This window comes from Zea mays, chromosome 7 (assembly GCF_902167145.1).
Source record: "Zea mays cultivar B73 chromosome 7, Zm-B73-REFERENCE-NAM-5.0, whole genome shotgun sequence".
NCBI classification, from domain to species: Eukaryota; Viridiplantae; Streptophyta; class Magnoliopsida; order Poales; family Poaceae; genus Zea; species Zea mays.
The window spans coordinates 7,549,810-7,572,748 of record NC_050102.1 but is presented as its reverse complement, the minus strand read 5'-3'; the positions used below and the strand labels follow the sequence as shown (position 1 = coordinate 7,572,748).

General features: G+C 41.7%; 2 protein-coding genes across 5 annotated transcripts; both read left to right on the top strand.

Moving 5' to 3' along the window:
* Window positions 1-2,563: 2,563 nt before the first annotated feature.
* Window positions 2,564-14,825, top strand: LOC541972 (histone deacetylase). Of its 4 annotated transcripts, none has more exons than XM_035960763.1 (17): window positions 2,579-2,799; window positions 3,160-3,502; window positions 3,618-3,708; window positions 4,597-4,655; window positions 5,123-5,198; window positions 5,592-5,656; window positions 5,752-5,807; window positions 5,982-6,105; window positions 6,226-6,351; window positions 6,452-6,502; window positions 7,325-7,393; window positions 8,010-8,118; window positions 8,426-8,505; window positions 11,468-11,550; window positions 12,573-12,618; window positions 13,304-13,472; window positions 14,325-14,825. In XM_035960763.1, exons 2-17 carry the CDS (start codon window positions 3,323-3,325, stop codon window positions 14,474-14,476), a joined length of 1,536 nt encoding a protein of 511 aa, XP_035816656.1. In that variant the 5' UTR covers window positions 2,579-2,799; window positions 3,160-3,322; the 3' UTR covers window positions 14,477-14,825. The 4 variants fall into 4 exon arrangements, with proteins under 4 accessions (XP_020396306.1, NP_001105095.1, XP_035816656.1 ...); XM_035960762.1 differs by having other exon boundaries at window positions 5,120-5,198; XM_020540717.3 differs by having other exon boundaries at window positions 2,564-3,502; window positions 5,120-5,198.
* A 1,971-nt stretch (window positions 14,826-16,796) lies between these two features.
* On the top strand, window positions 16,797-21,929 carry LOC103631972 (small RNA 2'-O-methyltransferase). The gene is made up of 9 exons (XM_008653827.2): window positions 16,797-17,192; window positions 17,741-17,833; window positions 18,305-18,762; window positions 18,861-19,109; window positions 19,371-20,302; window positions 20,388-20,539; window positions 20,612-20,728; window positions 20,833-20,961; window positions 21,172-21,929. The coding sequence occupies exons 1-9, from the start codon at window positions 16,956-16,958 to the stop codon at window positions 21,598-21,600; spliced, it is 2,796 nt and encodes a 931-aa protein (XP_008652049.1). The 5' UTR covers window positions 16,797-16,955; the 3' UTR covers window positions 21,601-21,929.
* The last annotated feature ends 1,010 nt before the right edge of the window (window positions 21,930-22,939 follow it).

Here is a 22,939-nt window from a genome sequence, read left to right as displayed (position 1 = left end):
CAACACGAACCAATAAAAAGAACAAGTTAGGGTTCAAAAAGAAAAGAGCAAAAGAAACCGAAGAGCACCCTGGTCTGGCGCACCGGACTGTCTGGTGTGCCACTGGACAGTGTTCGGTGCACCAGGGCCGTACAAATGCGAACTCTTCACCTTTGGGTTTCTGAGGCCGCGCTCCGCTATAATTCACCAGACTGTCCGGTGTGCCACCGGAGCAACGGCTAGCCAGCGCAACGGTCGACTCCAACGGTCGCCTACAACGTGAACAGTACGCGCAGAAGGCAGAGCAGCCACCAGAGGCGCATCGGACAGTGCTCAGTACCTGTCCGGTGCGGCATCGGACTGTCCGGTGCCAAATGAAGACAAAGCTCCAACGGTCGAAACCGTCAAAACCCTAACGGTTGGGTGACGTGGCTGGCGCACCGAACTGTCCGGTGCGCCCATCGACAGCAGCCTGCCCCAACGGTTGAATTGGTGGTTGGGGGCTATAAATACCCCCAACCACCTCCACTCCAACCATCCAAGCATTCACTACTCCTCATTCAATACAAGAGCAAAATACAACACTCCAAGACACAAATCAAAGCCTCTGATCCAATCAAAGTCCACAATTCAACTCTAGTATTTTAGGACTTGTGAGAAGATCGTCTTGTGTTCTTTGTTGCTCTTGTTGCTTGGTTGGCTTTCTTCTTTCTCTCATTCTTACTCTCAAAGCCTTGTAAGCGAAGCAAAATACACCAATTGTGTGGTGGTCCTTGCGGGGTCTAAGTGACCCGGGAAATCAAGGAAGAAAGCTCACTCGGTTTAGGTGACCGTTTGAGAGAGGGAAAGGGTTGAAAGAGACCCGGTCTTTGTGACCACCTCAACGGGGACTAGGTTCATTGGAACCGAACCTCGGTAAAAACAAATCACCGTGTCAGCCGCTTTACTTTCTTGGTTGATTTGTTTTCCCCTCTCTCCCGGACTTGGTTTTTATTCTAACGCTAACCCCGACTTTTAGTGTGTTTAAAGTTGTAAATTTCAGTTTCCGCCTATCCACCCCCTCTAGGCGACTTTCAGTTGTTACAGGGTAGGACGTGAGTTTTCTACATGGGGGCCACTGGCAGCAACATCACGCCCATGCGCTAGCGCGGAACAGAAAAGGAGGGAGACTGGAGCAGGAGGTCCCACCGGTTGGTGAGGAGGAACCACAACCCACACGCAGCGGAACGAGCGACTGCAACGGGCCCCCACCAGTAGGTGCGAGCGCGGGAAAGGGAAGATGGGACGTGCGGGCCGAGGGAAGGAGAGTGGCCGAGCGCGCGCGAGGTAGAAATGGGTCGAATTCTGATCTGTTGGGCCATAACGGTGCTTCCTTTTTCTTTTCTATTCTTTTATATTTTCTATTTCAAATTTCAGATATCCAAATCAAAATTCAAATCCCTGTTTGATTTCAATTCTCAAATATGATTCTAATGTAAAGGTAAATCCTCTTTTTATTAGTATTTATTTTCTCCCTATTATTTAACTATGGAAGTAATAAATGGCTTTATTAAGATTTCCTTTCTCATTTTACATTTTATATTTCATTTATAGGTTGAGGTCAAATGTAAGTTATGATTCCTCATTTCACTAAAATGCACCCCAACAAATTCATAAGCATGGAATGCCCATTTCTTTATTTATTCATTGTTACTTGATTAATTTGATACCATTATCTAATTATGAAAATGAAGGGAACTAATAAATCTCAAAAAGGCTTTAAAAATTTCCCAAAACTAACATAATTATATCTATTTATTTATATCATTATTTTTATCTGATCCAAATTTTTGGGCTTTACAACTACATCAACATTTTTTATTTTCTAAGCATGGTTTATCCATTGTTTGATTGCTTTAGGAATCAAACCAATCTTAGAAGTGCATAATTTTCTAAGGAATCAAGGTCAAGCCTCTTCCAACCTCTCATTCCTGCCATTTTATAGGAGATGTTTCCATATTTCTCTCGGTGGGGTTTGTACTTACAAACTCACATTATAAACTTGACCATAGAAGTTTGTAACATGTAGTACACCCTCACCGCATAATTCAAAGACATAGAATACATCTCTACACCTTTGAAGCATCAGTTTCATGCATCACGTGTCACATGCGAAACACGTAGGTTCGTTCCTCTCCTCGTTTCTCGCCTACTAATGTTCTATTACATCATAGAACGTGAGAAATCACCCAAGTTCAACACGACATAAAAGCCACACACACCGCAACATTTCCATATAGTATCACCTTGCTAGCTAAAGGAGAACAAATGACTGAACAAGCTATAAAGAAGTGATTGGAATTATTTTCAACTCATACCTTTATCGACCCTTTGGCTAAGATAAAGTGCAATGTTTGTTCTTTCCAATTTAATATCTAACATGTGTAACACACTTATACTAGTTGAATTATATGATGATATGTCAAAAGATGTTAGAAAGAAAAAAAGAAATGAAGAAAAAGACAGTATTAACTTTTACTTGGGGCCCATTTAAAAGCCCACACGTTTGTTTACCCTAACCTTTTCACTGCTCCACAGAAGGCACACAGGATGACAGGACAGAGCCGCCCGGTCGCCCTTTCTTCATCTCCCATCTTAATTTCCTCGCAGCGCCGGCGCTCATCTTCCGCTTTCTCCCTTACTCGCGCTCAGCACGCAGGCGACGGCGTCGGCGCTCAGGTCGGGCTCTGGGCGACGGCGTCATCGGCTTCTCCTCCCGCCTCTCTCCAGTCGCCTCGCGCCCTCGCCTCCGGTCCTCCGCACACCGGCCGGTGACCCTGCGTGCGTGCCTCTCTCTCTCTCTCCCCCTTCCCGCCTCCGGTGGATCGTCAACGCCGCCCGGCCCGGGTGGCAGCACCGCGCGCGACCTGAGGGGTGAGGGCAGCGGGAGCCAGCAGCCGCTGCTCCACCAAGGCGGTCGCGCCGCTTTTGGAGCGCTTATGCCCCCCGGTCCGCTGAGCGCTTAGTGCAGTTTTTTTGGAACATGAGACCTCCTAGCAGTGGCAAAAAGACTGAGGTCTCCCATAGCGTGGGGAAATGTGGGGTTTCTGATCAAGCTTGTCATGGCAAATGCCAAAGCTGTGGCATTGATGCAAAACCTTTTTGTGCTGGAGTGAACGAAGTCTCCTTGTTGACTGGCAGTCACACTGATGTGGAGGCCTCAAAAGAGAACCGTGGAGCATGCAGTTTGAACAATGATCGTGCTGATGCTCTAGAAGAAGAGGCCAATGTTTCCACAGCTAGGATAGGTCATGTTGAGAGTGCTGACCCTGGTGGCTCTGTGGGTGTAGAAAAGGAAATTTTCATGGCTGTTAATGAGGAGTCTGAGGGGGAGCAAGCTGGGGCAACACTGGAGGATCTGTTTTTCTTTAATGGTGAAGAGGATGATGACAGTGATTGGGAACCTGCTAGTCGCCTTGTTGTGAATAGATGGTTTTGCTTGAACTGCACAATGCCAAATGTGGACAAGATTACATATTGCATGGTGAGATTTTTTTTTATGGTCAGGCAAGCAGTGCAACTTATGAAAAGTTGTAATTCTACGTAGTACATATTATTGTTTTGACTCCTCTTCTTCGGTGTTTGTTCACATATTCTAGAATTGCCGTGAGCTTCCAGGATCTGTTGTAGATGGATATGATGTCTTCAAAAAGCAAATTGCACAAACAGCTTTGTTATCTGCTGACACAGGTGTTGTTTGCATTTGAATTAAAGTTATGCTGTTACTTTTCAATTTTCATCGTTAAATGTCAGATGTTTGTTAAAATTTCAATACTTGTTTCTTATTTGCTTATCAAGGTTGGAACTATACCTAAAATAAAAAAGAAAGACGAACATGCACGAGAAGCTATGTATCGAGTTATAGACTACTACTAGGTTAATTGACCTAGCCGAGTTTCAACCTAGGAAAATTCTCATTAATACAGAATTAAATTAGTAGCTAATTCTGTTATTGACTTATGCTTGGATTGAGACTGGTCCCCACAGGATCCTACTGAAATTGGCAAAATATTAAGAACATGCTGTCACAATCTTTTCAAATAGGCATCCTTTAATCCATGCATGTGATATTCATATCTTTCGAACTTGGACCAGTGAGATCACGGACACAAACAAACAATTACACATTTACACTGCCCCATGTTTCCAAATATGTTGGCACTCTACTTGCTCCAGTTTCCTTCCGGGGCTTTATAAAACCCACCTTTGATTTTGATATGGCTTCTTTTATGATGTGATTTAGTCCGATTAGCGATTAGCACATGTCAATGGAAATTTCTCATTGGCGAGATTTGATAAGGATCCAAAACCATCTGAATATCGAAAGAAAAATAAGAATGGTCTTACACTGAACGGCAAATTTATGTCCACCATCATACAATAGTTTGAAGAATCTGAATCTGTTCCACCGCCTCAAAATAGAATGGTGTTACACTGAATGGCAAGTAAAAAATGTATGTTCACCATCGCACGATAGTTTAAGAATCTGAATGTGTTCCACTGAATCAATTTCTCATGTGCCTATTGCATCCAGTTCTGAATTTCTCGTTTGCTCACACTATTGACTATTCTATGCAGGGTTGCTGCCAGTGTCTACGGCGATTGGTTTTGATGAAAGAATGCTGCTCCACAGTGAGGTAAATAGCAGATGTGGTGCTATAATGTTTGAGTAAAGCTCTTACATCAAGGGTGGTAGCTTGTAGGTTATCTTGTATTGGACTTATACTTTCTTCACTTAGGTGGCCTTTTTGCTTGATTGCATGCTGTGTATGATATACACTTGTTTAATGCCATGTGAAAGAGCAAAGTCAGAACTTACGGGCACAATTTTATACTGTATTTGTTGTGCATTTCACGAAGCTATTCATTTGTGATAGCATAAGTTCTCCATTCTAATAACTTTTAAAATACTCGAGTGTTAAAAATTCTGTTTTGTTTTTCCACTATGCGTCCAAAGGAAGTGATAAAACAATCTGTTTAAACATAAGGTTCTACAGATTCTTTCGCTAGCTGTGTTTTCTAGATTATTTCCATAAATTCCTGACTTTCTGTCTATCAACTTGTGGAAATTATTGTTGAACTGATGTATGGTACTTACTAGCAGCTAGAAGTTAAACCAAATCCACATCCAGAAAGACCGGATCGCCTTCGCGCCATTGCTGCAAGTCTTGCTGCTGCAGGTGCATACTATCTTTTACCTTTATTAGTCTGATTGTCTGTTAAAATTTATGTGTAGTCTGTGTTTTATTCATGTCAAATGGGTTATGGTTTGTGTAGTTAAGTGTTAGTCTACTTGTCTAGTAAAGTAGTACAGTTGCACTTACGAAGATCTGCTGCAAGAAAACTTTTTATTGAACACGCTGCAAGAAAATGCGCGATGTTTTGGTGTATAGTGATGAAGTTACAAAAAGGGAGATGCAATGTAGATTGTGTGATCTTTCCATTATAGCAAAAAAGTTGATATCTAGACAGGAAAAATATGATGTCATGTCAACAAGTGTCAAGTGGTTTGGTGAGTATCCTTTCTATTCGAGGTGCATTAGTACACCCTAACTTGTCGCTATATCCTTCAGGGATCTTTCCCTCAAAATGTGCTTTGGTACCTCCTCGAGAAATCACGAAGGAGGAACTTCTTATGGTAAGTAAGAGGCTTGCAGGTGTATTTCCGAGAGTATATTTTTTGTTTCATTATCTCTGATAGTCTCAATGTACTCAAATTTTGGTAACTTCTAGGTTCATAGTCCAGACCACATTGAAAGTGTCGAGCAGACAAAGAACATGCTTTACAGGTACTGCTTGATTTTTTTGAAATATTTCCTTCTTGTTCAAGACCTTTTTTTTGCTTTCAAATGTCATGATCTGTTAGTTTGTCGCTAACTGTTCTGGTCATTATTAATGAATGCTTAGCCTATCTTGGCATTTTTGTGCGAAAATCATTCTTTGGCTAATAACACAATTTGCAGTTACTTCACTTCGGATACTTACGCAAATGGACATTCAGCATGTGCTGCCAAACTTGCAGCTGGATTATGTGCTGATCTTGCTAGTTTGATAGTATCTGGGCGTGTTCGCAATGGCTTTGCGCTGGTACTGTACTTATGATCTTATATCTTTTTTCACGAAACTTTTTCATTGTGCACAGTGAGCCTGAAATGAAATGGGTATTTATGTATATTCTTCATATTGATTGGGTCTGTTGAAAAACAGGTAAGACCTCCTGGGCATCATGCAGGGGTGAAGCAAGCAATGGGGTTTTGTCTTCACAACAATGCAGCAGTAGCTGCGTTAGCTGCAAAAAGAGCAGGTGCCAAGAAAGTCCTCATAGTTGACTGGGTAATGATCTTGCATAGTTCTTTTGTACTACCTATTTTATAGTCAATAATGCTAATTAATGTTGATTATCTCATCAGTAGGTTCTCAATTGTTGTTGCAGGATGTGCACCATGGAAATGGCACACAAGAGATATTCGACGGGGACAAAACAGTGAGTCATCCTCTTTCCTTTTATTGTTGTGGCTTTCTATTTCTTTTAATGTCACAGAATAGCAAAATTCAAACCTGTGCCTATTCATTTTTTCCTGCTGTATGTTCCCCTATTTATTCTTCTGACGAAGGATCACATGGAACAGTTAATAGTGAATTAGTGAAGGCAGAGATTAAATATAGTGCAACTTAAATATATAGTAGTGTTTTACATAGCACATTGTTGAACTTTGAACTGCTTTGGATTTCAAAATTATTTATCATGCCTGTTTTGTGGATTAATAGTAGAAACAAGGGTATGTAGCTGTGTTTTTCCAGCACTAAGGGCGCGTTTGGTTCATTTCTCCCTCGATCCCGGCTCTATGAGCCAGGGCCACCAGAGCCTGGCTCTGGACATACACTCATCTGGCTCATATCTGTAGAGCCTGGTCCAAGCTGCTTTAAGGACCGTGAGTCTGGCTCCATAGCTTCATACAGGCAACCAAACACATGTCTCGCACGCGCAGAGTCTGGCTCACAACAACCAAACAACAGCTCCTTGCACTCCCACGATACAAGCACGTGCAGAACCAGGCAACCAAACGCGCCCTAAGTAACTAACATCTTTGTGCTATCACAACAGAGATATTATCAAACCTGAGTTCAAAACTTTAATCGTGTTATATAACCTGTGACCTCAATCACATTTAGTTAAGACCATGTTCCATGAATCTTATTATGCACTGCCCGTATGTGCACCATTATATATTCTGTATCTCCATGAGTTTGCTAGCTGTCCAAATTAACAATTAAATGGAATGTCTGTTCCATTTTTCCATTTCAGGTCTTGTACATATCATTACATCGTCATGAGGATGGAAACTTTTACCCTGGAACTGGAGCTGCTCATGAGGTATCTATCTTTGACAAATTTGCAATATAATGCCTTTTTTCAATTGATTGAAAATTGATCGATAGCTGAATGTGTTATTAGGAACAACATGCATGAGGTGAGTCTAAACTGATTGAAAACCTTTTTTACATATCAACAGTACTTGGACTGTTAGAGTTCCTATAATTGACAAGCAAACTGAAATTTCTTGTTTAGATTGTAAGTGATCCAGATTTGTTAAATCTAACATCTTTGTACATAGGGCATTAGAACTAAAATATCAAGCACTCCCTCGATTCCAAATTATAAGACATTTTGGGTTTTCTAGGTACATAACTTTGTATTTAGATTTACATTATGTCTAGATACATAGCAAAAGCATTGCATCTGAAAAAGCCAAAACATATTATAATTTGGAATGGATTACTATTTATCACAACTATAATGATTAATAGATCACACACTGGAGATTCATTTCTACTATTGTAATACATCCAATTGTACCCATGCATATCTTGCAGACCAAATTAGGAATGGTTGTGTCATTTCTTCTTGCAATTGGTGTACCTCCTTTAATCAATGTTTTGATTCTAAGCTGTTTCAAATTTGTACATGCAATTTCTTGCATGGATCTCAGGTGGGAGTTCTTGATGGTCAAGGATTCTCAGTTAATATACCTTGGAGCCGTGGTGGTGTTGGAGATGATGACTACATCTTTGCTTTTCAGACTGTGGTGCTTCCAATAGGTAATAATAAAATAGGATTGATATGTGTACTATTCTTATGTGCTTTGACTTCTAGGAGATCTGGCATTATTCACCTTGTTAGAAAGACACATAACTCAAATTTATCAAATTGGAATGTTTCCTTCTTTGCTTCATATGGCTGGTGGTATTATTTTTTCTTATTGGTGAAAAGCATGTTTGCTAATAGCACTTGAACCATTTGATTTACAGCCTTCATGTACTCATATATTTTTGCGATTTTGTTCCACAGCTTTCTTATGCTTTTATTATTGTTGTTGTTGTTGATGTAAATCCTGTATTTATACAGCTTCAGAGTTTGCCGCAGACATCACTATAATATCTGCAGGATTCGATGCAGCTAGAGGTGACCCTCTGGGTTGTTGTGACGTAAGATTCCTCTTAATTCTGATCGCTAAACTCTAAAATGCAGCCACTGCTCTCATGTCCTGTGTATGCATTACATTTTTACTTTGTTTCTATTGGGAAATGATTGATAAGACTCAATACTTAGGCCCTGTTTGTTTACCTTCCAGATTGTATAATTCAACTTAAATTAGGGGTGAAAACGGGACGAATACATGCGGATACTAGGTCATTCCGTATCCTACCCTAATACAATTCTTTCGGATACAGGATCAAGTACGGATAGTTAAAATTCGGGACGTATACAAGACGGGATCGGGTAATAATTCGGCCGGGTAAGAAACAAATATCAGATATTACCCGGGTAGATAACGGATACTAGTCGGATAGTTCATCTCGATAATATTAGTTGTCTAACCGTCTAACAAACCAATAAAAAAATACATAACATGTATATGATAGCACAAATATAGAACCAACAACATATTTTTTTCTTAAAAAAATCAGCAACATATCCTCTCTTTCAGGCATAATCTGCAAGTCCACAAGTATATAACAGATAGTAGATAGTTGATATTAATTAACTTCTCGGAAACCTGACTAAAAAATTAGCCTACCTACTGATTATTATTTTTAGATGCGAGTTAGTTTTTAATTAGCTCTGGTACTAAATATACCCTCAGTGTATAGGCTGCTCACAATTTTCCCATAATAACAACATGCTAATATCTAGGTGCAATGTTTTACGCCTTTGTAATTATTTCAAGGCAGTGAAAATTTGATTTTCCTACTTTACTTTATGGCATATAGTACGCGCGCTGCTTTCCAATTCTTCTCACGACGAGACAACATATATCTAGTCAAGTACTACCAATGAACTTTGCTTGGATCTATTTGTTGAGGCTGTCAATAGCTGCATGATTAAATCGGCAAATGAAGGAAAAAATAATCAGGCTTGACCCATATATTGTATACTACATTATCGGCCCAGTTCTACACCAAGGCCTAGCTGGAGCACACCACACGAAGTTGCTCAGACTCAGCCGCCCGGCCATCCGGATGCGAAGCTGCTGTCTCAGCCCTCAGCAATCAGCATCTAGAGCCCACGCACTCACGAGGATTAGTCCCACCTTGGTGCCGTAGGGAGGCGCGAGTGGGTGGGTCGGCCTTATAAAGTGGCCCACACACAACATCTTGCAGTCATGTGATATAGGCACTGCCCCGGATTGGTTAAGCCCGGGAACCCGAGGGTCGGGTACCCGTATCCTACCCGAGGGATTCGGGTATTTACTGGGTACTTGTATTTCCGTATCCGACCCATATCCGAAAGTGCATTAATTGGGTAGTACCCGTATCCATCCCGAGAACAAAATTATCTGTATCCGTATCAGAAAATTCGGGTATTTCTAGTACCCGTATCCGGTACCCGACCCGGTTACCCGTCCCGTTTTCACCCCTAAATCCCTAACTTACATAAGTTGAGAGGTAAACAAACAACACAAATTATTAGGTGGATTATATAATCTAGATACCTAGATTATGATAATCCATAAGCAGATCAATAGGTGCTTATATAATCCATAAGTTGGATTATATAATCCTGGAAGGAAATACACATGGCCTTAAGCAGATGACTTCCTTTTGGAAGTTAGGCTGAACATTCTTTTTTACATCATGTAGAAACATAGTTTATTTGACCTTGTTGTAGAAGATAGATTTTGAGCTGCTTTTTAGCATTTGATTCTATCAAGGGCATGGTTTTTAAGGTGGTAAGGTGAGACGTGACGAGCCACCCCCTTCCAATCACCTAGGCGATCATAAGGCAATGCGAGGTGAGGTCCTGTGATTATAAGAAAACTTCAAAGAAGCAGCATGGAGGGAGAAAAAGGAGAAAGAAAAGAAAAGAAGGCATTTTCACAAAATTCCTGGGTCGATGGGTTGAATGGGATTGAGGAACATAGTATGCTACTTGTGAGAGGTTTTTACATGACGGTTACGAAAATGACCCTTCATACTTGGGCCGGGGACGACCTTCCTTGGTCGAGGCCTCGAGGGTTAATATCTTTGTCCCTGTTTTTTGTGACTATTAGAAGGACAAGACACAAAAAAGTCCAGCCCACCAGCCAGCCCATATACCCTTCCTGGCATGTTATATGACCTACCTGTACTTGTGGTCCTCCCCGAACCATTGTCAAGCATCCGAGTGCTGCCACTGCTCATCTCCATGTGCCTCTTGCCTCCTTCCCTCGCCTGTTTTCCATATATGCGCTGCTGCCGCACGCAACCATCCTCCCTACCTCTTCCCCTCCCCTTGCTCACTGCTGGTGCTGCCCCCTTCTAGATCCCCTGTACTAGAACTTCTGGCCTGCTGCTGCCCCTCCCAGATCTCCAATGACACAGAAGTTGGCTGGTGAAGAAAGTTGCAATGATCACATGAGCTCCAGATAATGGGGATGGGAGCAGAGACGGGCGCACTTGGCCTTGTCTGCTCCTCCAGTTCTTCCTCTCTTTCCTCCCTTCCCTCCTCTCATTTTGCCGATTTTTGGTTGTGGCTACAGTGATGCTTAAGTTTTTTTAGTGCCTGGACGCCTAGACGACAAGACAACTAAGTGTCACCTTATAAAAACATGATCAAGGGTACACCCTCATGTAAGTACTGCTAAAACTTTTTTGGGGATGATCTAGATCTCGTTATGACAGTATAATGCAAGATGCATGTTTCTTTTGTTGTACTTGGCAGTAGGTACAAAGTACTGGCAACAATATAAGCGATTAAGTTCACTGAAGTATTCAATTGGAATACTGGAAGCAACATTTTCAGTGCAACCTTTGATTGATATTACTCCTTGTTTTCTAGTCGGTTGTTCTGTAGACTTTCAGTTTTTTTATTGTTTGAATTGTATTAACGTTTTCTGGTGTGCAATTACATGCTGAAGCCACATTATGCTAACTCATAGTTTGTGTAACTTTCCTTCTTCAATATTAGGTCACTCCAACTGGATACTCTTGGATGACATCCCTGCTAGCTGGTTCCTCAAATGGAAGATTGTTGGTGATACTTGAGGGAGGGTATGTACCTGGTTTTCTCAATTCTAGAAAAATATAACCAATGCGTAGAAAGTTGAAAGTTATGGTAGGACATATACATACTACTGCTTTGCCCTAAGTCAGACATTAAGTCCAAACAAAAAAGAATCTATGATTTGATTGTTATGTTATGTGTCTACTCAACTCCATTAGGTGCTATGTTTTAACTAAAAATGGATGACTGAGATGCTAATGCCAAGTTGCCATATCAAGGTTCAAAGGAATGATGCTTGTATTCTGGTGTACTAGTTTTGGGCTGAAAATGTGGAAACTACTGTGCATATTGTTGGAACTCGCTAGTCTCACGATTAGCCAAGCTCAAACAATGGAAGAATGGGAAACAGTTTGATGCAGATAAACACAGTGTATTAGGGCAACAATGTTTTTCTCCGTCCCCCGCTTTGGCACAGTGCGGGGGTATTTATAGGTAACTGAGGGACCGCCCGACTCTGTCAAGCACAATTAGGCCCTTAGTTACCTAGTTTATCCCTGGAATATTCCCTCATGAGGGGGTTACATCGTGTCATTACATCATACTTTATTACAGACGTGGGCCAACCCGCTCTGCTCACCTGGCAACCCGCGGGTGGGGCCCTACGACATGGGCCGGATTGCACACGGGCCCCTTGTCGCACTGAGAGAGACAGAGCCTTGTGGTCTTCGCGGCTTCTGTCATCCGGTCCTTAAGTCGTTGATGGTCTTCGCCTTCGCTTGTTGAAGCGAAGGGGGCGCTCGGGCCTTCGCATGGACGACGTCCGCGGTCAGGCCGGCGGAGCCCGCTGGCGCGGCCTTCGGCCTGCGGAAATGTTGATGTAGAAATCGACGAGCGAGGGGGAGGCGTGTTCGCCTTCGCCCCAACACATATCAATCCTTAGTGTTATTTTTTAAGAAAATGGTGCCTTTTTATTGACAAAAATATCTTACTCTAATAAGCGGTCTGGTGGTAGGCTCTTTTTGAGAAAGTTCCCGGTTAATACTCAAAAATCGTTTGTGTTGTCCTACAGATACAATCTCCGGTCGATATCCTCATCAGCTACTGAAGTTGTTAAGGTAAGTAATAACACTAGTCATGTGAGAATGGGGTGTGTAAATATTTCAATTTTGTTTCACAAACACGCATGAGATGTCTGTCATTTTTAAATTTTTTCATTAAGGAAGAAATATAGAAAGGTAGGAGCTAGGGACCCCTCATCTCCAAACACACCGCACAGACCCCTTGATATAGTTTAAACAGTTTAGCCACACAAGATCCAGCGACCAACTCCCACAACACAGACTAGATGTCTGTTAAATTTCCAGAAAGGAGCAACATTTTTATATTCATATGAGCATTTTATAGTTTAAGAACCAAAGTTTCGGGGATTGTTTCAAGGTTTCCCTTTTTAGCATTTGGAAGGTCAGGTCTGCTACAGTGGTGACTGGTGAGGGCTGTGTCACCAGAATGCGGGTTCGAAGCCGTCTCTCCGCATTTATTGATTCGAAGCAGTCTCTCCGCAGTTGCGGGGAGAGGCTTGCCTTGGTTTATCCCTTCCCCAGACCCTACTCATATCAGGGCCTCGGGCACTGGGTCTGCCCCTAAGATATATGTAAAGTGTCGTTCAGTTATTTGGTCATAGACATGCTAACACTTGACAGCATGGTAGATTGTGATTTGTGAATGCAGATAATTAGCTTTTTGTTGCTGTCGTCCATTATAGCAGTGATTTAATTATTTGGTTTTTGTGATGAAATGCAGGTCCTACTTGGGGAGGGTCCCAATCGTGCTTCATTTGTAGTTTCACCATCAAAAGAGGCCTTGAGTACTGTTTCTCAAGTCCTGAAGATTCAACAACAGTTTTGGCCAGTTTTAGGTCCAACATACGCATCACTACAGGCGCAGCAGGGGTCGGTTTCTTCCAATCATAGTGAGTAACATCACTAGTTATTGAATTGCATAACCATTATGAAACCTCATAGCGAGAACAACTTGCCTGGCTACCTTTGGGTTTGATATTAGAGATTTGCTTCCTAACAATTTATACGGATTGCTTAATAAGAAGTGATGATCTGAATAGGTGACATGATTAGAAGAAATCCAAGCAAAGTTTTGAGCATGCATTGGATTGCAAAACAAAACAAAACATGCAAGCATTAATTTTAAGCGCCAGGGAACAACTTTGCACTCATTATATTTTTCACTCTTTCTTAAGCTGCTCCTGAATGTTGATCAGAAGTTGGGATGGTAACGGGTGGGGTTGGGTGTGGGGGAGTAAAAACATGTCCTCAACACATTACCTAAAACTAATGCAGTGAAGTTGGACTTTGTGCAGTGAAGTTTCCTGCATGATTGCCATATTTGCGTGGCTCGATGCATGCACGAAAGCTATTTTTCTGGTTTCAGTTGTTGACTTAGCCTTTTGCTCCCTCTGTTCCGAAATGTAAGATTTATCTAGATAAGAGGTGTTGGATCTTGATTTGGCTTTTAGTTTATTTCTGAGTATATCATGAAGGCTACAATTTATCTGAGGATATACTATTTTTTTCTTGTATTCTTGTTTTACTAATTACTACTCCCTCTGTTCTGAAATGTAAGATTTTGGCTTTTCTAGATACATAGCTTTTGCTATACACTTAGGTATATGTATGTCTAGATACAGTAAAAGCAATGTATCAGAAAAAAATCCAAAACATCTTATAATTCAGAACGAAGGTGAGTATTAGTCCTGATGAGAAGGATTCTGATACAATTCTTTGTTTTACATGCATTATCACCAAAGGTAATGAGCTGAAGAAAAGGAAGCGTCCAGGAGGAGGACCAGGGCCCTTCTGGTGGAAGATGGGAAGCAAAAGGCTTCTATACGAAGCGCTTATTGAGCCTCGCAGCCGTCCGAGGAAACTCAAGGGGTCAACTGGTTCAGCAGCGCCTTAGACTTAGATGGGCAGTTTGCTGGCCGTTGATCTTCTAGACATGAACAGGGTAGCTCGCTGACCGCGTTTCCTCAAGCAGAGTAGGCTGCGTTTACCTAGAAAACCTAGTTTTGGCTGGTTACTTGCATGATGGTCGACCGTTTCAGATGGAGTTTGACAGCAAACCCGTTGTGTTAACCATGCGTGGCGTATCAGCCGATGTTTCATGCATGCTACTGTCTTTTTCTTTGGTTGGTTTCGTACCATAGATAGACGTGTGTAGCGACCATCGATGGAAAAAAACCTTGCACATCTGGAACGGCATGCATCTCAGTTATTAGCCCCTGCTGTTGCACATGCATTTTTTTTTTGCGGATTTTCTGTGCGACTTGACTGCGACGTCTGATGTGCATTTGTTACACATCAGACGTCTGAAATGGATTTTACTGACTTTGAGGAGCTGGTGCATTTTCTATATGCATTTTTTATTGTTCAGCTACCAAGCTTAACATCCATCTCTGACCACATTCACTGACTCCGTCCTTGTGAACTTGAGGTGGCCAGAAGTTTGATCAGGACTGCTATTTTTTTTTTGCATGAAGCCATCTTCTCTGGTTAGCTTGCTATATCATTTTTATAGCTTCGATCCCTACACCATTCCCAATTATTCTGTCGTTCCTGCAAATGATGCTTTAGCGTTGCCAAACTTTGCTATTTAGCTTCGTGAAATGTTTTTTAGCCATGCCAATTCCTCTCTGTCGTGTTCTTAATAATTTGTGTTTTTTTTTTCTCGTTGCCCGCTTGTACAGCTTTTACAACTTTTCTATCACTCACGCCACACAGATGTTACAACATATGCAAACCGTGCCGCGGTTATGAACCTCTGTCAGATGCCTGTTCCACCTTCATCACTCTGTTGCTGGCATCTTTAGAAGCGCCGCAACAACTTCGCCGCAACAACTTTGTTTGTCGGGGTGAAATGTCCCTGGTAGCTGTTATCCTACGTGCTTGCCTTGCGGACGTTCGCATATCACATATGGGCATACCGCCTAAAGGTCAGTGACTCTGTTCAAACAATCGTTTGGTGCAGATGTCTCTCTCACACCCTCTCCTGCTTGTAATTTTCTATGTTTCTTTCTTTGGGGTGTTCGTTCCGCCTCCAAGACCATAATATATTAGATGGAGGTTTTTCTGCTCCCCTCGGAATTTTTTTAAAACTATTGGTATTGCACTACTCAGTTAGTTGTACTATTATATTATTTGTTCTTATGATTTATAGTCTGTCTACGTCTTTGATTTATGCATCCGATATCAAAATTCGAAGGCCACTGGTAATAATAGTAAAATAGCAAATGGCTCCCTCCCAAAAGAAAAATCCATAGAGTGGATAAAGATATGTTTGGTTCAACTTTTTTAGGAGCATTTCTGATAATCTATCTATATGCAGAATCTGAGTATCGAGGAAAATTACATGCGAATGAAGATACAATGATCTATATGGTTTAAGATCTAAAAAGTGACATATTTCTATTATTATAACGGCTAGATCGATTTTATGTTCATATTGATACTAGGTATATGACCGTGCGTTGCTACGGAATCAATCAACATAATAAAATACATTCATATGCAAAACTACTAATTGTTATCCTATACTTTTATTAGCATCACTAAAAGTTGATGGTTATATACTTTAAAAATATATATAAAAATATATATATATATAAGATTGTACATGCGCTTAGTCATTAACATCTCAGATAAAACACGTGGATTCTATAAAAGAATAATGTATTATATAAGGCATTGTACGTAGCCAATATGATAAAATCTCTACTAATTCTTAAGAGGACAAGAGGGCGTCCACTATCTTCACCACGACTCCACCCTACTCTATTAAGAACGGAGCGTCAACGTCCACACCTAGCGTGCCTCCGCCTCTCCCCCGCGTGTGCCCTCGTCCCTGCCTCTCCCTGCCCGTAGCTAAGGTATATGTCCGTACGGGCGGCGCGGACGGATTGGGCGAAGACGGGGCACGCACTTGGGAGAGACGGGGCACGCTAGGTGTGGGACTGACCATCCGTTCTTCATAGAGTAGGGTGGAGCCGTGCTGAAGATGGTGGACGCCTTTTTTGTCCTCTTAAGGATTAGTAGAGATTAGATGATTTTAGGTGATGTTTGGTTCACAAAATATAACGTAAATGCTAATAGTAATGATTCACACCCAAGTACCAACGGTAATAAATTTAAATAGACCGATATCTATTTCTACTGTGATATTTAATTACAGTTAGACTTAAACCACATCATTTAACGTTATGAGTTAGCCATTAAACTGAATCGTGGTTATAAAAGCTGCTCAAAAAGCTCCGAGGACCGAAGTCGCCAAGAGCCCACCGCAGCGAACAATCCCTTCCACTCCCCTCCCCTAAACCCCTCGCCGCCCGCGGGGCTCGCCGGCCGGCGCCCCTCCAGGCCCCCACTCCCTCCGCGTGGGCGCGATGCCAACGGCGGTGCCGACGCCCAAGGCGGTGGTCCACCAGCGGTTCGGCGCCAAGGCGCGGTACACGGTCGAGGAGGTGCGGGAGGACGTGGGCGGCTGCCCGGGCCTCGCGCCGCAGACCAGGAACGTCTACCGCTGCGCGCTCGACCTCCCGGGCCTCTCCGTTGCCACGCCCGGTACCTTCCTCAGGAAGAAGGACGCTGAGCAGGCCGCCGCGCAGATCGCGCTCGACAAGGTGAGGTCCCCCCACTCCTTTTGCGGCGCGGTGCTCCAATCCAGTGTTTTGCTTGCCAAGCCATTGTGGGGGTCGCAGTTTGCCACTAGATAGAACGGGAGAAATGGAGAATTTAGGTCTCCTTTTGCGGCGCGGCGCTCCAATCCAGGACGTGTTTTGCTTACCAAGCCCAGAAGCCCTTTGACGGTGAAATCGAGGTCTTCTGTGAATCATACCATTGCGCTGCTGGTGTTTTGCTTGCAAGGAAGATTATCTGGTGGTTAGGAATTGAAATTCTGATTCTGTGCCTAGTTTAGTGAAATTTATCCTTGATTGCCAACACACTTCTGTTGCACATTTTCTGCTATCCTGTTAACTGATAATCCATCATCTTCTTCTTTTTTTTTTAAAAAAAAAGGTGACCACCTTCTATTTATGCTCTGATTCATCAATGCCCAGACTTTGGAGCCTACTCCCCATTGTTTAGATAGGCTAGCTTGTACTTGCATGTAATCTTATTCCCATGCTATCAACCTGTTGTGATAACCATTTGTTTTTTTCCATCGTAGCTTGGTATTCATCCTACAGCAAATAGTCCCACCACACCCCAAGAAGCTTGGGCTGAACTGATTGCTCGCATATCTGGTTTTTTCATAGATGAGGTCAGTATTTCTGCCTCATGTTGATAACATGTCTGTGCACCATTACTTTTCTGCCTTCTGAGAATTGGAGTAGAGTCCTTTATGAATTGTTAGGTTGTTTCTGTTTGGCAATGCATTTAACTCTTGTGAGTCTTTCCTCAAAACTTAAGAACGAGGACCCTATAGCACTGTAACTGACAACTTTTAATAAGCACCAAAGACTGATCAAACATAAGGTTCCATTTTTATTTTGGCATTTTCTTATGATAATATTTTGTAGCTGTAATATAATCTAATTCGGTTCCCTGCAATGTCAATACCTGTGTAAGATTATTTGTAGTACAATTCACAAAGCATGAACCATTCTGCTGGTCACTCAAAAAGCATGCTATTCATGTCATATTTGAGCTTTGTTGCACTTTTAAAATTACAAAATAATTAAAAAATCCAATTACCTCTTCTAACATCACCTACCACCGTACTTCATTTCAGAACTTTCTGTCATCTACCCATCCTCTTATTGGCCATTTGTGTGTGTCTCTCCGGAGAACTGGAGACCTCATTGGGAGGTTACCTTTGTCGGCTATTGCTGCATGTGATGTGAAGGTCAATACATTGTGTAAATTGATCGACCATAGGGCAGAATTTGATCCTCTATTGGTCTTGTCATTATTGTACAATGCTGCAAAACAATCTCCTGGAGTCTCTGTTAGTGACAGCAACTTCTGGATTCAGAGTGAAAAGCCTTATTCTCCGGAGGCTGTTGACTCGGCACTTGAGCGTTGGTCTGGTACAACAGATCCCGTAGAAGTAGAGGCAGTTCTTGTTCCCCACATGTTGGAGGATGAACTGAAGACAGTAAGAATTAATCTACGAGATAATGAACATTATATGAGTTATGTTGCAGCAGAGCTCTCAGCAATTGATTCCTCTCATGTTCTTGTATCAAGGTAGGCAAAGAAAAACTAAGCAGTAAATTCCTGACTTCTGGGCCTTTTCCATTATTCTTTCTGTGCATGACAATTTTGAAACATTGATCTCACTGCAGAACAATTGGAAAAACATCATCCGAGATAAGACTGTATTTTGCAGCCGCAAATATACATGCTGTTTCTGATATGTCAAAACACGCGCTTGATTCTCTTGGAGATGGTGACATCAACTGGCAAGTAAATAAGCGAGCTTCCTACATTTGTGGCCAAACAATTTATGGAGATGCACTCTTGGCAAATATTGGATACACAAGGAGAGATTCGGAACTTCACACTGAAGATGTCAATCTATGTTCCTATTACAGGTAAAGCTTTATTGAACATTTCACTACAACGGCATTGTTAAATACAATTTCGCTATGCTAATCAATGAATCAAGATGCATTCCATTTTATATTGTTAGTAGATATTGTCATTTTTTTCTCAGGAATCATCACATGATTCAAGCTGCAGAGGTTGGCTCGTGTTCTGTTTGTCTTTCATGTCTGTGCTGCTTTTATCTATTATTTAAGCACCAAACTTCCTATAGTTCTTCAGAGTGACACGCTGACATGCTTTTGCCTCAGGATACTTCTGGGCAAGTTACCTGATGGAAATTGTAAGATGTCTAGGGATTCGATTCTTGCAGCGGAGCTTCCATCTGCATACTCTCGTTTTAGTTGGAAAGGCCTCTCTCCACGAGATCTTCTTTGCTCATTTTGTCGCCTTCAGAGGTTGCCAGAGCCCCATTTTGCTGTCAGTAGGGTCTCTTGTGATACATTAATGTCAGCTGTGAGCTCTGAAGAAAGAGGAGCACCAGCAGGCAGCGCAGAAAATCAGTACACCAATGATGTCAGGATCAACAAGGAAAAACCAGATCTTTTTAAATGTGAAGTGAACATACGTTCACGGAAGCAAGAAGTTTTACTAGAGTATTCTGCAGCTGACACTTGGAGCAAGGAATCTGATGCTATTCAGAATTCTTCATTAAAGGTCTTGATTTGGTTCAATAATTATTTTAAGAAACTAACCTCAAAAACAGGCAAGCTATATCTTTCTGAGTCTACTGCTGGTGTCAAGGTACATTCAAATATTTTTCTTCAAGAGTTTGCAATGTGTCTATCTGTTTATGGCAAGAATGGATGCAGTGATTCAGCAATGTGCAGTGCAGTTGGACCATTTTCTATGGATACACAAAAGAAGCACCTTGAAAGCACTGCAAAGTTAACACACATTGAAGGTCCAGACTCTGGTGTTTTCCCGTCCCACGGATCATTGACTTGTATAAGTTATACTGCTTCCCTTGTGACGAAGGATAAAGCAAAAACATATTTGTTGGAGAGCCACAACGAGTTTGAGTTTGAGATTGGGACGGGTGCTGTTAGTAATCAGCTTGAATCATGTGTAACTCAGCTGTCAGTGAATCAAACTGCACGTTTTGTAGCTGAACTGCCTCCTAGGGATTTAATCATGGCTGCATCTTGTGAGTTCTCACATGACCTCTCCAATGTATCTAGCGGTGAGCCACCTAAACTTATAATTTTATTTCAGCAATCTTTTTGATTCTGCTTCTGCAGGTGTACATATTTTAAACATTGTTGCAGAGAGCTGCTTCCTGGAGTTCTCTGTAAAGGTTCTGCAGGTAACTGAACCATTAGAAGATAGAATGGAGAAAGCCCTGTTCAGTCCTCCATTATCTAAACAAAGAGTTGAATTTGCTGTACGGCACATCAACGAGCTGCATGCTACCACACTTGTAATTTCCCCACCTAATTCCCTTGTTCATTTATGGAAAATACTGTTTTTCATTGCAAAGATGCATTTTCAGGTTGATTTTGGCTGTGGATCTGGTAGCCTTCTTGATTCGTTGTTAGAGCATCCAACCACGCTGGAAAAGCTTGTTGGCGTTGATATTTCTCGAAAAGGCCTCACACGTGCAGCAAAGGTACAAAGCATATCCTTGACTTGTTAGCTGCTGATGTTCCATCCATCTTGTTCTTTCCGTATGCATTATAACTTTAGCTTGTTTTGACTCTCCTGGAATTGCAGAGCCTTCATCAGAAGCTGAGCAAAAAATCAACGACGCAGACAAATGTTCCAACTGCTGTGCTGTATGACGGATCAATAACGGACTACGATTCTCGCTTATATGGGTTTGATATTGGCACTTGTCTTGAGGTGACGGACCTTACCTCTTGGACCTTTTCTATTGTATTCTTATTTGGTTTCAGCGCATAAGGTGTCCCTTCTAAACATGAAACGCTTTGCAATTAACATCTCGGATCGTACTGTTAGGGGTTGTTGCTGATGCATCTATAAAACAAATCTATAGGATGCTCGTCTACATAGACTAAATTGGCGTTCATGATTCGACTATATGAAATGCAGGTGATCGAGCACGTCGAGGAGGACCAGGCGACTTTATTTGGCAACGTCGTCTTGAGCTCATTCCGCCCGACCGTGCTCATTGTTTCCACACCCAACTACGAATACAACCCTATCCTCCAGGGGTCTGCTATGCCCAACAAGGACGACGAGGCAGACGAAAGCGCTGGTCCCTGCAAGTTCCGCAATCACGACCACAAGTTCGAGTGGACCAGGCTACAGTTCCAGTGCTGGGCTACTGGCCTCGCGGTGAAGCATAGCTACAGCGTGGAATTCTCCGGCGTCGGTGGCTCAGGCGAGGAGCCAGGCTACGCTTCCCAGATCGCTGTTTTCAGAAGACTGGTGCAGGGCCAGGAAGCGATGTGCCTGGACGAGGATGGCGATCAGCCTTACGAGGTTCTCTGGGAGTGGCCTAACGCGTGTGTGAACTAGGTAGATTGCACGTCTAATCTCTCTAGGGCTTGGAACTTTGAATCGTGCCCCCGGTTTGGAACTGAGTAATATATGTGTCAGGAAAGTGGGCATCCGACTTGTGGCAAGAACACAAAAAATTAACATTGCTGCATGCAAGTGCAGAAATTCAGTCTGCTTCTAGGTTCTGGATGTACGGTAGTTACTACACTGTATATGATACACTGTATATACGAATAGGTCTGGACGAAATGCTCGTGCCTCGTTGGCTCGCTCGGTTTATTTGAATTTTTCACGAGCTGAGCCGACATTCTAGCTGTATTTGTTAACGAGACAGCTCGATTTGTTAACGAGCCAGCTTGCGAGCTAAACGAGCTACCACTTCTAGCAAAACGAAACTAGATGTATAACATTTATAAAATAATTAATGAACATGTTATATGTCTATGACTTATGAGTTAAACTAATGATTAATGAACTATGTTTATGTGTTAAATTGGTCTATGCAAATATAATTGTGGGTTAAACTGATGAAATGTATGTGAATTGATGAGTGATGAATTGTGCTAATTTTGTGTTACATTGACGTGGTTTATGAAACTATAAGTATAATTACTATTTTCTATTGTTAAATTAGTTTGAAACTATTATTCTTTCGTAAATGAGCCGAGCCGAGTCGAGCTGGCTCGTTAGCTTAACGAGCCAGTTCGAACTCGGACGAGCCATGCCGAGTTGGCTCGTTATCCACCCCTATATACGAAGCATTTAACAGTAGTTTTAAAAAACTTAATAAATAATTTAAGTAGTTAATATAAAAACTCCTCACCAACAGTTATCTAAATAAACTTCCTCAATTTAGTTATTTCTCTTCTAACCCTATTTTCTCTTTACATTCGTCAACCATTTAATAACTATTTAAACAAAAATGTTGACTGCATTATGAGTAGTTAATGAAGGTGATTGTTAACATTTGTGACCTATTTTTTTATATAGATACATATAAAATGAAACTACAATCTATATTTAGAGAACTATTGAAAAACTTATATTTTTTTACTTACAAAGCTATTTAGGAATTTGTTAAATCTGTGATTTAGAGATTTATATAACTATCGGAGTTACTCACCTAAAGGTTAAACCGCCGTTTTTTACTTACAAAGCTATTTAGGAAATGCAACACCATGAACTTCACGACTTCTACGCTGTAAGCTTTTTCTCCTCTTTCTGTCCACAAAGTAGAATTTGGTGACAGGAGTTCTTTTGAAAATAAATCTACAGAAATTAAGAAGTTCAGTTGTAAAATTAAATTACACCATAGTATTTTAGACCAAAAAGTGTTTGAGAGCACATACAAAACCCT